Here is a 15,863-nt window from a genome sequence, read left to right on the forward strand (position 1 = left end):
GTGAGAAGTAGAAATGGTCACCCTGCCTGGCTAGACCTCAGAAGGGAGGGCTGCCTGGTCCTGCTCAGACACCAGGTTCTTGGCCTTGACAGTGACTTCTAGTCCCCAAGCAGGGCTTGAAAGCAGAATCCACAGATTCCAAAGGGAGAGGTCATTTATGAGATAAGACTGGGCATAATTGGTGTGAAGAAATACCTCCCAGGATTTTTGCCTGACCTTAGTGTTAAAGGTGGTGGAGGTAGGAGCCTAAATAATGTAAGAAACTAAAGTTCCTGCTGGCATAGACTCTATGCCAGATTTATGTTGATTTCAAGAAAATAAAGAAATAGAACATTTCTTGCAGACTTGTGTTTATAAGATTCAGACCTGCTATAGTTGCAAGGCATTGGAAAATCTAAAGATATATTTATGTCTGCTCTCTAAAAGCTTACCACCTATTTGGGAGCTGCAGAAGATCATAAGACACCTACATAAATAACTACCATTCACAGCACTGTGAGATCCTGATATGTCAAAAACTGCAGAAAAAGTTCTCGGTCATGAGAGGTAGACAGTTGAATTTTACAAAAGGCAGATAGCCAGGAGGATGGAAAAAGTTTCTCCCAAAGGAATATATAAAAATGCACCCTCCCCAATCATTGTGTGCCAATACTATTATTATGTAATTGCTATAGCAGTTAATGCATAAAATTTTGTAGACCCTAACATTCTTTTGGAAATGTGCCTGCTTGATATGAAAGAGAAGTTTGGAGCCTGCTGATTGAATAGGGAACTGTATAGTTTATGATTTCCATAAAAGTGCTTAGAGTGTTATCTTCACAGAGTGTGAGAAGTCAGAGAGACCTCAGAGGTCAACTAGCCCCTCCTACCCTTCCCATTTTACAGGGTTTAAACTGAGGCCCAGGTAGAATCTGGATTTACTGAGGTCTGAGGGTTGTCATTTTGAAAGACCATTGAGATGGTCAAAGTCTTGGTGTTAATTGGGCCAGATGTGCACCTCCACTCCTTAACAGCTGTGTGAGCAACCACTGCTGCTGTCTCTTGCCTGGACATATCTAGATTCCTAATTGGAAGTTTAGTCTCTGCCACAGCTGTGCACTGGTTACTCATTCAATTCATTGTTTTCATCACGTTACTTTCTTGTTTACAAACCTAAATGATTACTTCATTAAAAGAAAATCTAAACTTCGTGGTTTGGCATTCAAGGCTTTCTGTGATCTGATTCCAACCAAGTATTCTAAGCTTATCTCCTTCTGCACTATATGCATGCACTTTGTCTGCAGGGAAACCTTCCTGCTACTTTCCATGCTGTTCTCTCAGTCTCCTGTGCTTTTGCTCATATTCTCCTCTCTGCCTGGAAGGCCCTTCTCACCAATCCTTATCTATTCTTCAAGGCCAGATTGCATGTTACCTCCTCTGAGGAGTCTTCCCTGGGTGAGAGATACAGAGAATCACATGGACCTGAGTTTGAAACCTTACTCTGCCACTTAGGTCCTGAAAGACTGCAGGCAGGTTACTTAATTTCTCTGGGGCTTAGTTTGCTTATCTGCTAAATGGGTAAGTCTACACCCACCTTGTGACCTGGTTGTAAGATATAAGTGGGTTAAATTCTATTGTACTCAGCAGAATTCCTTGTATCTGGTAAGTGTCCAAGAATGTGACTAATTATTGGTATTACTCCAGGGACCTGTGATCTTCTTTGAACTTGCATTCACTGTGAGTTCTCTGACATTCTAAATTGCAATATCTAATTTTGCATTTTAGATGTTGGAATGCACATTTTATTTCCGCATTCAATCGGTAGCTCCTTGAAGGTAGGATGCTGTTTTCTTCTAGACTGTCCCTATTGCATTGTCCTTCACCACAGTAGATCGTCAAACTTAGGCAAAGGCTGACTTTCCAAGTGCAAAAATCCTGAAAACAATTTGCTTTGCTGACACTTTTCCTCCCAAAAGTTGAACATAGTTAAAAAAAAAAAAAGTTAATTTCCTTAGAGATGAGAATCCCAATTGTTGGGCTTCTGTTTCATAGAGATACAGAAGAGAATTTTTTTTTTTTTTTTTTTTTTTTTTTTTGTGAAGTGACTGGTGGAGATTAGTACATTTCAGTTAAATCTTGGGAAACTTTGATTTAATCCTCCAAGGACATGTGACCTCAACTCACCAGGACAGCTCAACCTCACCATCTTCCAGCATGTATTGGTCTATTTGATACTTCAGAAAAAATGGTTTCGTGGTCAAATGACTTTGGAAAACATTAGATTTTAAGTAATAACCCAATCATGGGAGTCAGTGCACACATTAGCCAACTAAAACATGTGACACTTACTGAGGTAAAGAAACGGGCATTTAGTAACTAATAAGAATAGCTAACATTCTCTAAGCTCTCACTATATGTCAGGCATTTTGACAGTAGACTCTTGCACAGACTCTCTAATTTAATCCTCACAATGCCCATAGAAGATAGATATGATTACTATCTTCATTTAACAGATAAAGAAACTGATTGTTTGGATGGGTCCAAGTTCACACGTCATTGAAGGAGCAGAGCTGGCATTTGAAGCCAGATGTTTGTGACCCCTGAGCCAGAGTGCTGATGCACCACGGTGCACAGTTTTCAACATTCCCAAACTTGCCTGACCAGGATATACTTTTGGTTATCCTCCTATTATGATAATAACCCATGAAAGTGCTGTTCATTGCAAGACACTTGGGGGAGTAGAGCCCTGCCACGCCCAAGCTACTTGGCTTATGGGTGCATCCATGGTCTTTGCACCTCTGTGCCTTTGCCCGCCGGGCTCTGCCTGGGAACCCCTGGCCCTCTTGGCTCTCTCATGATATTTTACTCATCTTTCAAGGTCTAGTTCAAGTACAGCTTTGTGGGATGCTTCCTTTGATTTCAGCAGGCTGATTTGCAAAGCCCCTCTGTGTTCCTGCCATCTTTCCTATGCTGTTTTTAATGTTTGGTCTGTCTTTGTCAAGGACACGTTCAAACAGCCTTGGTAAAGTATCTGGCACAGAGTGGACACTTGGTTAAGGTTTATTGATTTACCATCGTCTCTTTTTCTAGCCCATCAGCCATTGATCCCTAACCTTGGGGCATTTCAGGTCCAGGTTCACAAACTTGTGGCCCGAAACGTGGACTAAGCCTGGCTCACACCCAAAGCTAACACAGCGTGGCTGCCACACTCCCGGCAGTTCTTTGGTTAACGCTCTTGTCCCTTGCAGACGCTGCCTTTCTCTGCCAGCCTCTCGGAGGCGAGGAGGTACGATTAGGTCACTGTGGGCCTCTCTCATCAGCGCCCTTTATGGGACAACCCTGACCTGTCCTTTCCAGGGCTCTGTCCAGGTTTCATTACAAAGCCCCCCAGTGACTGCGCCTTAGATGAGTCACCTGGCTTGGGCTTCATTAGCAACCCTAATAGCCTTTTTGTTTTTGTCCTCTTTGGGGCCTTCTGGGGCTCAGGGGTGGGGCCTGGCGGGCCTGGCTTCCAGGGATGCCGCCAGCCTCCATTGGAGCCGGTGAGGAAGTTCGCGCTCCGGCTTCTCAGCAGTCACGTCATGCCACACTGTGCATTTCTCTGCCGCACCCGTCCCCAGGGTGCACTCAGGCGCCATGCAAACGCTGGCCATCCCAGCTTTCAAGCTGCCTGCGATGAGGTCATGGGTGGGGCCCCGGAGACCCCACTCCAAATAGGGTGGGGGCTTCCCCGACTGGCCTGGGGATGGGCCGAGAGGACCGGCAAGGAGACAGTAATATTGTGTGTCCAACCTGCTACTCCCTCTCTTAATGTTCTGTGGGCTGGTGTAGATAGAAGTGGAGGGGAAAAGGAGAACAGAAGATTTGGGAAAGAGAAAGATAAGGAATTGGCATTGCGGGTCACTCGCCGCCCTAACTATGGCTGGAGAGAGGCAACTGATGGTATCTCCTGATCACTTTGCAAGGAGCCAATCAAGCTGACGTCTTGGTTTTCTATAGTGTCCTTCTTACCTAAATCGCTTTCTTATCATTGAGACCATGAGGCAGAGGAAGCCACAACAGTTCACTTTATGTAACTAGAATTTGGCACAGAAGGGAAAAAGTATTCCAGAAACAGAGAAAGGACTGGTGTAGCAAGAAGACAGAGCCCTCTCAGCCCAAGAGCAGGGTCCCAGGCAGTGCTCACATTGCTCACCCAGGCCTAATGGGTGAGAAATTAACCTTGCTAATGTTTCTGTACCAGTGGATTTTGCAGCCTGAGGTCACCTAAATGTCCCAAACCACTCAAGCTCTGTCAAATCCACAGGGTTTTATAACCTTTGCCTGTGAGCACGCATGTGTGCGTGAAGGAATGAATGTGGAGCTGTGATAAAATCTCTGCCTGCTGGAAGAATGTGCAGATTTCTGTGACAATCTAGTTTTTTGCACCTGGAATTGTGCCTCAGAAAGATGGGAACACTGATAACAGAGACATTCTCAGGGAAAATGGAACAACACATCACATATTTATATGCCCCTCCACCTCAACCCACAAGATACTTCTCATGTGACCAATGCACAGAAAAATAAGAAAACATCTTATCCTCGCTGCTCCCTACCTGTGTATGAGGCACAATCGAGAAGGCAAAGTCACCCTATTTAGATAACATTGTCAGCCGACTGTGACTTGAATTAATCAATGTTGGGTTGAACTGTTTCATTCTCCCAGGATATATAATATCTGTAACATCCTCCCATGTCAGTTACAAAGGAAAAGACAAATAATTTATTTAACTTTTAAAAACATATTCTGCAAAACAAGTTAATAAGAAGCCATAGTAACTGCACTTAGGAGAATTTTTGGAATGATATTAAAATCTTCCTTGGGAAACATTTCCAAGTTAATAGGAGAGTCACAGCTCCGGAAGTTGAGTTGCATATAACGGGATAAGAAAACATAGATAAACTGACTTTGGCAATAAGTTAGCTTGTCACCACACACTGACAAATGCTACGTTCATCAGATTGGAGATTTTGAAGACTCCGCTTACATTTTCTGAAACCAATGGCATTTTTTATATAGTGAAAGATAGTTAAAGAGGTTCATGCGTCAAGCAGAATAGAAAGTAGGAGAACGCTCTCCTGCGGAGGTTTTCTAACCTCTGATTTATCATTTGTTGACATACTTTTTACAAGTTCCCCCATTTCTTTACAAGGAGCTTTCTTAAGTTCTCCCAGTAAATGTTTTGATGAAGGCCGAACAGGAGGTGAAAAGAGAAAAACTGCAGTGAAAATGGTAGCTTACCTTGTCTGGACATTGCTGGTATCAGACTTTCCCCCAAAACATGAGGCTTTCTTGCTTTGGTTGTCCCATGAATGTAGTCACCATTAAAAATTTAAAGCAGAAATATGTGTTTATTATTCAAAGCTGCTCCAAAACAATGCAAAAAATAAGTTGATGAAAAATAAAGTGCTCGTCTGAGCATGAGAATGCATTTGAAGCTTGGAGCTCATGCTGTTGTACGAAGTTTTGCAACTGTCTTTCTCAGTTTAAACAACCTCCCACTCCTTCTCCCAGGCACTTGCCAACTTCTATAATTTAAAGCAACTGCGATCCTTCCCATAATACTCACATTTCAAAGAGCTTAATATATACACTAGTTAAGAACAAGTAGGAGTGGGTAGTGTTCTTCTGCAATCCCCAGACTGAGGCGAATGAAAAGCAGGGGTCTCAGGTATCTAAACAGTTCTCTTTCTCTCTTTTATCCATTGCTCTTGTTACCATGTTACTTCTAGTTGCTCTGCCTTTTAAAGTGATGCCTAAAGACCAAATAGTATCATGTCACTGGAAGCAAAAAGAGTACACAGGAAAGTTTATGCCCCAACTTATGGAAAAATGATGCTGGTGAAATTATGTTTAAACATCACTTTTGCTAACAGAATTATTTACATGCAATTTCTGCCTAATTTATCTGCATGAAAAATCTAAATTATTATATGCGATTTTTTTTCACAAAAGGGAAAACTGCCTAAAACGATGTTTGCATTGGTCTTATTTTAAACTTTATCTTACATACGAATCATGAACTAGAGAAGACGCTTACTTTGCAGTGTCTGTCTGTGGCTGAATAAATCTTCTGACATTTGATCTGTAACCAATGTTACAAATGTTATTATTTTTACTGCTTTCCATCAACTGCCACTAAAACACACACACACACACACACACACGAGCATTTGTGAATTCAAATTATAGCCAACTTACAGTGTGATCAACTGAAAATGGTGATATGAAAAATATTTGATAGTATATCTCAAAACAGATCTTGCTTAGTACCTAATAGATAACAGGTGCTCAAAAAATACTGAATAAATAAAGTATTGCATATGTTCACACCAACCAACAGTTTTGACAATTTTGGTTTGCGTACATGTTCCCATTAGAGATGGTTAATATGTCAAAGCTTGTATAGAAGTAAACATAAGACAATACATACCTTTGCCAGGCATACATTAATGAATAGTTATGATGTATTAAAGTTTCCTAAATGAATTGAAAACATCAGTTAAATAAACAGACCAATTTGATAATAGAAATATTGACATGGGCATAATCTATTAAATATGTTCACCATGCAAAGTTATGCAAACAAGTTTCAGGAAACAAACCTCATTCATTATTTCAAAAACTACAGCTTCTTTTCCGCTATGTTTTCTGAGTCACCTAAAATAACTATTATGCAATGGGCAGAGGATAATACCTCTGATTTTAATAGTGCAAAGAAAGAAAGGATTGAAAACTACAAGGAAACGTTCAAGTTTTAGGTGTTATTTGCTTTGAATGCAGAGAAAAGATGGAGTCTATTTTCACTCTAACTTCCACTGAGAGATTTGCAGGCACTAGCACATGTAGTGTCATAGACCTGAACTCAGATCCTGGATTTACCACATTCCAGTTATATGACCTTGGATGTATTACTTTCTTTGAACTTTGGTTTCCTTAGTTGAGATAGATTAAATGCCAATAAGTAAAAGCAATCTATTCACATAATTGTATACAACAAATATGAATTAAGCACTTTGCTGCGCATCAGGTACTTAGCAAGACCTATTGAGGAGTTACTGAGATTTAAGGATGTTCATGACAGCAACTAGCCTAGCTTTTCCTGACCCATTTCAAAACTGATAATAGGCATGGGATGCTGCTCTGACAAAAACCTAAACATGGCGGCATTGGCCTCATTGTGAGTGTCAAGGGAACTGATATCAAAGGTTGGAAAGATGAAGTTCCATGTTTTGCAGTAGCTAAACATTTGGTGAAACTGACACCTATGACAGTTTGTAAGGCAATATATGCTAAGTAACCGTGTAGCTCTAAAGGAAAAGGATGGGGAGAGAATGTTAGTTGTGTGGGTTGGGTACTTTTGAGTGCATTTGGCAAAGTGTTTCAAGAATGAAATGAACTCAGGAAAGAAATAGCTAATTTATAAACAGAAATAAGAGGGAATCGGGAAAGAGTACCTACATTTGATGACTTGTAGTAGCCTACCAATTTTTTGAGGGACGTATATTGCTAAAAACAAAAAAGCCTGTAATCCTGTACTACAAATGTCTCTAAAGGTTGGGAACAACTTCTCCCAGTGGCAGGCAAGGTTGGCTATAGGCCTGCATGGAGGGAAAGCTCTCCGAAACCCACCTCTGAGGTGGCCAAGGAGAATGGGCAAGGGGAGCCTCTCAGAAGGAAGAACTAGTGGCCACAGAGAAATACTCCTTTGGTGGACAAAGTAATATTCCTTGGAGAGCAGAACCAGGGCCAAGAACCAACACCACCCACAAGGCAGTGAGCCTTTACTATGTTGGCCTGGCCAGCCTGGGCATCAGTGGCTGCTATGTGTTTCCCATTCTTCCCTTTTCCAAATTAGATTTTATGTTATGGTTCTCTTATTGCTATTACATTGTGTGTGTGTGTGTGTGTGTGTGTGTGTGAGGGAGAGAGAGATATGGTTTGTAACCAAATCTCATCTTGAATTGTAGTTCCCATAAACCCCACATGTTGTGGAAGGGACCAGGTGGGAGATAATTCAATCATGGGAGTGGTTCTCCCATACTGTTCTCATGGTAGTGAATAAGTCGCATGAGATCTGATGGTTTTGTAAGGGGAAACCCCTTTTGCTTGATTCTTTTTATTTTTGTTTCTGTTTTTTTTCTTCTTTTTTTTCCCTCTCTTTCACTTGATTCTCATTCTGTCTTGTCTGCTGCCATGTAAGACATGCCTTTTGCCTTCCACCATGATTGTGAAGCCTCGCCAGTCATGTGGAACCGTGGATCCATGAAACTTCTTTTTCCTTAAAAATCACCCAGCCTTGGGTATGTCTTTATCAGCAGCATGAAAACGGATTAACACAGTGTGTACGTGTGTGTGTGTGTGTGTGTGTGTGTGTGTGAGAGAGAGAGAGAACTTGTATATTTCATCCATAGATCACTTCCTTTCTAGTTCACAGGTCACTGGATCAAGAGATGGCCACACCCAGAGTTATGCAGATAACTCCACATGCCCCAGAAGTCCAGATCACCTCGGAGGTGCTGAATGCAGTGAGCAGGTGGGATTAGAGGTTGCTTACTCTCGGGGGGGTGGTGGAGTGGGGGCAGTGGCAGGGGCAGTAGGGATGTTCTGTGTTTGGAAAGAGGAGAGAACATTGATTCTTGGTAACCAGGGAGTAAACTATGGCAGATACTTTTGGTGCTTACCGATGCTTACATATTCCTCTACATTTCCCAGCCTCCTTTGCATTGTGGTTGACTGTATGATCGATTTTTGGTCAATGGGATGTGAGCAGACGTCATGGGGTGGGTACTTCTGGGCTGAGGTAATCAAGAGCTGATGTGTCTACTCCACATTCTCTTCTCTCCGTATGGCTGGAAGCAAATGACTCAGAAGAGGCGGAGCCCAGTAATAGAAGGAAGGCTGAACCCTGGGGGATCCCTCAGTGGTCTGCTGCCTAGGACAGTTGCTTGGCCTGCATTGAATCTTCCTAAATAGTATACACACTTACATTGTGTCTCTCCATGGAGTTTTGGGATATATTTGTCAGAGTTAGCTAGTGTCAGTCGCTCTAATACAAGCACTTTGAAAGCTTCTTGGACTATTAAGTAAAATATTATATTTAAAGAATGGAGAAAAGGTCCCAACCCAATAATAAATGCTCAACAAATGATAGCTGTTTTATAGAACACCACATTGAGGTATAACGGCATACAATATACTGTACGTATTTAATGTATACAACTCGATGAGTTTGGAGATACATATACACCAGTGAAACCACAATCAATGCCACCTATATATCCATCTGCCCCCCCAAAATTTTTCTCCCTCCTTATTTATTATTATTATTTTGTCATAAGAACACTTAATATAGTATCTATTCTCTTAGTAAATGTTTAAGCATACAATAAGTATAGTTAACTATAGATACTATGCTGTATGATAAATATCTAGGACTTATTTGTCATATATAACTGAAACTTTTTGCCCTTTGATAGCTATTTTTATCTTAACCACAAATCCCTACTTTCTTGCCCTTGCAAAGATGATCCAGCTAAATGCCAGTTGTGAGTACTTGTACAAATTTGAGCTTTATAAATTGTGTGCTAATAGGCTAAGTAAACTGAAAATCATGGAAAGATTAGTGAGAGAAATAGATATTGAAAACAAAAACAAAATTTACCCTCCATCTTTTAAAAATGTATGCATTTATTAAGAAAATTATCCAATGAGTTACAAATAGATTTTCATGAACAACCTTCAAAGCAGAGCGTAAAGGAAATTATAAACTCCAAGTTATTAATACAAGTTAAATACTCTCCATAGCATTTACTACTATAAACTCCACTTGCCTAAACGTTTGCTTTATTGTGTGTTCTGACATTGACTGTTCCAGGCTGCTTCTCAGTGGAAATAGAGTAAATGTCTTGTTAATGCTGACCAAGAGCTAATTTTCCTACTAACTACCATTCACTGAGGCCACATGCTTTTTTCCTACTGGCTTTGAACTGCTCAGAACAGAGGTACAGAAGGTCCTAGTTCACACACTTTGTTTCCTCTTCAGGTATTTGGAGCATTTCCACTAGAAATGCAGCTTCCTTCATTCCACAAACCTTTTAAAAATGAGTCAAACCCTTTTATCCTTCTGTGATTTCAAAGCAACAGTAACAATAATTACAAATATTCATTGAGCATTAACTATGTACTAGGCACTATTTTAGTGCTCTATAAATGTACAAACCCATCATATGCTGTCAGCAAGCCTATGAAGTAGATACAACATTATCCTTATTTTACCAATGGAGAATGTGAAATACAGAGAGGTTAAGGGACCAGCTCAACCTCACACAGAAGGTAAGAAACAAATCTGGGATTTGAACCTAGGCTGTTTGGTTCCAGCAATCCAAGCTCTCAAGTGTTGGTGAAAAAACATTCATGTCAAATGAAGAAAATATGCTTAAACCATGTATTTTCCTTAGTATTCATTGCTAACATGGGTATTTGTGATGAGTACAGATTACTTTTGAAAGATGTTCTAAACGGCTAGAGGCAGCAAACACTTTCCTATCTGAATGCGATTATAAGGCTTGAACATTTTTCATGTTTTTCATGTAGTAGGCTTTGTGTGTTAACTTTATTTCTATTCCTTTGCCTGCATGCAGTATCCAGGTTTCAAATTATATCCTGAAACCCAGGTGGCTTCACCTGGATTTTATAATACAGTGTTTGCTGAGTTCTATCAGACATGTGAAGACATTGAGGAAGAGATCAAGGAGAAATGAACCTTGCTTGAAAACCCCATCCCTTTGTATACATTTCTAATGTTTGGAGATTGGAGCTCAACTAAAATGCTTTTATTCAGGGTGGTAGAAAATGATCCAACCCAACTTCAAAGGGAAGCCACTCAGGAGGTGCTGAGCTTTTTCCCAATTGTCAGATGGCACACAGATGCCCACCATGTGCTTGTCACTGTGGAGTACTGGAGACACGGAAGTCATGTCTTTGAGTTTGTAGTCTCTGAATCACTTTTCATAGGTTTTGACCATGGTGAGCAAATCTGAAGGCTTCTTTATACTTCCTTGGTGATTTAGGGTAGCAGGTCAACTTATTGCAGATAGTCAAAACTAGAAAAGGAGACTAGAAAGGATCTGTTTGTAGACTGTAGGATCAGAGATTTGGAATAAGACTTGAGAGTATTTTAATTCACTCTCTCACTCTATTCCTGATCCATCTGCATGTCCTTGGCAGATGACCACACCACTTCTGCTGGACTGCTCCTAGGGAAGGGGGCCATGGCTTCACATGGCATCAGAATAATTCTCTGAGCAACAGTGACTGTTTCTGCTCTGTTTTCCACACGCAAGAGCCTTTCAGATATCCAAAGGCAATTTTCAGCCTCCCCCATACCCACCAACTTTACCTCCCTTTCTTCAAGTTCAATGATTTTAAATGTTCTTCATGCAATATGATTTCAATTAGGTTACTATCTTGGTTGGCTGCCCTCCAGTGAGCCAATATCTAATTAGTGGTTAAATGACTCATGAGCAGTGTGGTAAGGTGACCAAGAAATCAAAAGTCTGAGTTATAGACTCAACTCTGCTATTGGACTTGAGAAGTCATTTTCCCACTTTTGGCCTCTGCATATTGTGGCCACCTGTATTACACCTATGTGAGGTGCCTTAATTAGCCCTTGACTCTCATCCTCTGCATGGTCTCCTTTCATGGGTCAGGTGTTCACCATTTAGAATCTACAGGACAATCCAACCTCTCCTTTGGCATCATTTGTGCTTTTCTAAGGCTTGCAGGATCTCACTTCCTGGAGGTAGTGCATTTCCTTCAGGTTTGATATCTCAAACTGTATCACAACTTTTTTCCCTTAAACCCACTCTTCCTGAGTTGCCTAATTCTGTCATTAATACCACAGTCCTCTCAAGTGGTTAGGATTTTAAACACATGTTATTGGTTTTACTTCCTCTTCTTCCCCAAAACATTCAGTCATCAAATCCACATTGTCTTTTCTTTATTATATCTCTAAAATTGGCACCGTGGAGCATTTCTATTATTACATTTTTAAAAAATCTAGTGTTTCCCTGGAGTATTGTCTGTGGAATCATACTCTTAAAATGCTCCATGGTAAAAGAAGTTTGGAAGATCGTAGTTATATATGGGAATCTCCAAGAGGGGTATGTCAATTAACTATTTCCATATTAAAGAACCCCCCAAACGTAGTGACTTAAAATAGTAACCTTTTATTATTCCTCATAAATCTGTGGGTTGCCTGGGGAGTTTTGCTGATCTTGGCTGTGCTTGGGTGGGCAGTTATGGTCTTGGCTAAGGCTATCACATGTCTAGTGGTCTTCTGGCTGTTGGTTGGTCTAGGATGGCCTTGGCTGGGTAACTGGCTCTGCTCTGTGTGTCTCATCCTCCAGCAGGATAGTCTGGACATGTTCTCAGGCAATTGAGGAGCCCAAGGGAAAATCTGGAAATATTCAAGTACTTTTTCAAGTCTTTGTTTGCATCAAGTTTGCTATTGACCCATTGGCTAACACAAATGTCATGCTCAAGACCAAAAGTCAGTGATAAGAGTCCACCAAATGACATGGATACAGGAAGATGGAAAATAGTGGTACCATTGGTGCATTCAGTCTTCTACTGACGGGTAAAATATTCTATGTTTTACAAGAAAACACTTGATTCAAAGAATGCTAACTTGAGGAGCACGTTATGGTACAAATATTGTGCAAAGCACATTCATATAATGATACATGCCTTCCCTTTCCATAATCTTCTTTCCCTTGTCTAGTTTCCCTCTAACAGAAAAGGCATTATCATCTGCTTGGTAAATTCACTGGCCATGATTCACTATTTGTGGGGATGCAACCTTGAACATTTAGGGCTTCTTTGGCTGAATTCTCTTCCTATTCTGTGGTGGAACAAGGAATTATTTATCTTCTTAGGGTGGGCAATCCTCTTGTCTACATTTTTTTCCCTGTCCTCAGGTGAGGTGGATGATTTTCAATTTTCTGTTTTCATTTAGTTACAGGCAAGTCATCTCCCTACAGAGTGAATCCACCATTATTTAAGTGTGTTTTAGATCTCGGGTCTGTACAGTTGATTAAAAAGAAAACAAAACCTGGATTTAGCACTGGCTTTGCAGATTAAGGGGTTAGAGGCTGAGAGTAGCAAGGTTTGCTTCAACTTCGAAGCATAAGCCTTGTGCTTTTCAACACCACTCCCAGAGATCAGTTTTTCTTCTCCCCGACCAGAGGGTGGTATTAACGGGCACTGGCTCAGCTGTTAATAAAAGCATGACTTTATCCCTCACTTGGCTATTAATTCTTGCATGCATAGTTCTCTTGGCAGAGTAAAGCCCTGCTTACAAGGACTCTCAATGCTGTCAAGCTGCAGTAGTTTATCTCACTCACGGGGTACTTACCACTTTCTGCTTCAGGTCATAGCTCTTCATGTATGTGCCTTTGTGTGTGTGTGTGGTTTTTATTTTCCTATACTAAAGTCTAAGTTTCTCAAGGGCTGGGATTATGTCTTGAACTTTTGTAACTTTCTATTATCCATGGTGCTTCACACAATATCTTGTGTTTATGTACATATTTTTAAAATGCCAAAGGAAGCCACACAAGACTGAAACCATTCAAAAGGTTAGGTAGTGAAAAGGTGGTCAGACTTAGGAAGTAAATTTCAGGTGTGCATGCATTCTTTCACCCATTTTCAAACTATCATTAAGTGGTATCAGATACAATGCTTGGGGCTGGGCATTACCTTGTGAACCTCATTATAATGAGAAAGAGATAATATGAAATTGAAATGATTACATTCTGATGATAATTACCAGAATGAACGAGGAATGGGAAGAAAGTCAAAAAAACATGTTTGCTTGGATTTGGTCTCAGGAATGGACAGAATCCTTGGTTCAACTTTTATTTTGCTTTCATGAATAAACTCATACCTGATTATGGAGTATGATTCTTTCAATTTGCAAAGGGCCAAAAGAAAATGTTATAGAAACCTATGAGAGGATAAATGTTCAAATTTATTTTCAAATTAGCCCAGACTTGATATTATGTATTTTCATTTATAATATTATTTTTTGAAATTTGCATCACAATTTATGCTGTAAGCTTCATTCTTCAAACCAAAATACCAGACTGTATCTAGAAGAAAGCTAATGGTTCAATAATATGAAGCATAGAGTAGTGCATACTTTTTATTTCAATAATTTTTTGGGTACATGTAGTTTTCGGTTACAGGGATAAATTCTTTAGTGGTGATTTCTGAGATTTTAGTACATCGCCACCCAAGCAGTATACACTGTACCCAATTTGTAATCTTTTATCCTTCACCCACTCCCAACCTTCCCCCTCTTAGTCTCCAAAGTTCATTATATCATTCTTATTAGTAGGGCATACTTTTTAATATAATTGAAGCCTACATTAATTGTAGCATGAATGTGAAAGGGTCTTGTTGGGCAAGCTGCTATTGGGACCAGACTTATAAACACAAATCCAACCTTAAAAGTTGATGAGAGACGTACATTTACTAAAGGCTTTGGGAAGAGATGGATTACATCACACATTGAACAGCAAAACTTAATTCAAAGCCTTGCCATTACAAGACTATGAGGTGAGCTGTGTCCTCCCAATTCACATGTTGAAGCCCTATCTTCCAATGTGATGATATTTGGAGGTGGGACCTTTGTGAGGTAATTTAGTTAGGATGAGGTCATAAGGGTGGCCCTCATGAAGGGATTATTGCCCTCATAAGAAGAAACATGAGAGAGCTTGCTTCTTCACTTTCTGACACGTGAGGACACAGAGAGGAGGCAGCTGTCTCCAAACAAGAAAGAAAACTTTTATTGGGGAACTGAATGACGGGCACCTTGATCTTGAACTTGGCCAATTCCAGAGCCATGAGAAATAAATTTCTGTTGTTTAAGCCACCTAGACTATGGTGTTGTGTTATGACAGCCTGAGCTGACTAATGCAGTATTACACCAGAGTACTAAGTGTAAACTAAGACTGTCCTTCACACACCAGAATATATGGTAACTCTACCCATTAACCTTCCTTCTTTGCTCCTGAGTCCAGTTGTCATTTCTTCTGATCTTAAAACACATCTTAAATGTCCATCTCATTAGGGAAATGCAAGTTTAAAATATAGTAATGCAACACTACATACCTGGCTAAATATCATGGCTAAAATGTAAGATTAACAGTGCCAAAAGCTGACAAGTGTATGGAACAACTAGAACTCTGATGCAGTGCTGATGAGAGTATAAAATGGGACAACCACTGTTTGGCACTTTCATAAAAACTTAAATATACCCTTATCATGAAATCTAGCAATTCCATTCTTAGGTTATTTAACCAAGATAAATGAAATAATAACATGTCTACAATAGTTTTTTTTTTTTTTTTTAAGACAGGGTCTTGCTGTGTCACCCAGGCTGGTGTGCAGTGGTACAAACATGGCTCACTGTAGGCTCGACCTCCTGGGCCCAAGCTATCCTCCTGCTTCAGCCTCCTATGTAGCTAGGACCAGAGGTACATGCCACTACACCTGGCTAATTTAAACAATTTTTTTTTTTTGATAGAGACAGGGTCTCACTTTGTTGCCCAGGCTAATCTCAAATTTGTGAGCTCAAGTAATCCTCCCACCTTGGCCTCCAAAAGTGTTCAGATTACAGATGTAAGCCACCACCCAGTCAACAGGAAGTTAATAAAAAATATTCATAGCAGCCTAGTTTATGATAGCAAAACAATGGAAATACAATATCCATCTATAAGCAAATAAATGAACAATTTGTGATATATCTATGTTACATCCATATGATATGACACTACTC

The 15,863-nt window shown here is 40.2% G+C and overlaps 1 protein-coding gene and 1 long non-coding RNA gene across 2 annotated transcripts in view; one reads left to right on the plus strand and one right to left on the minus strand.

Moving 5' to 3' along the window:
- C1QTNF7 (C1q and TNF related 7) overlaps window positions 1-5,534 on the minus strand; it is a 108,283-nt gene extending 102,749 nt beyond the window's left edge. The window contains exon 1 of the mRNA XM_050791667.1: window positions 5,264-5,534. Within this exon, the coding sequence (XP_050647624.1) occupies window positions 5,264-5,276 (13 nt within the window). The 5' untranslated portion in view covers window positions 5,277-5,534. The remainder of the gene's footprint in view (window positions 1-5,263) is intronic.
- LOC126955282 (uncharacterized) overlaps window positions 1-8,560 on the plus strand; it is a 93,413-nt gene extending 84,853 nt beyond the window's left edge. Inside the window, exon 3 of the long non-coding RNA XR_007725870.1 lies at window positions 8,453-8,560. This is a non-coding gene — a long non-coding RNA (uncharacterized LOC126955282). The remainder of the gene's footprint in view (window positions 1-8,452) is intronic.
- Window positions 8,561-15,863: the final 7,303 nt, after the last annotated feature.

The sequence above is a fragment of the Macaca thibetana genome, chromosome 5, assembly GCF_024542745.1.
Source record: "Macaca thibetana thibetana isolate TM-01 chromosome 5, ASM2454274v1, whole genome shotgun sequence".
NCBI lineage: Eukaryota > Metazoa > Chordata > Mammalia > Primates > Cercopithecidae > Macaca > Macaca thibetana.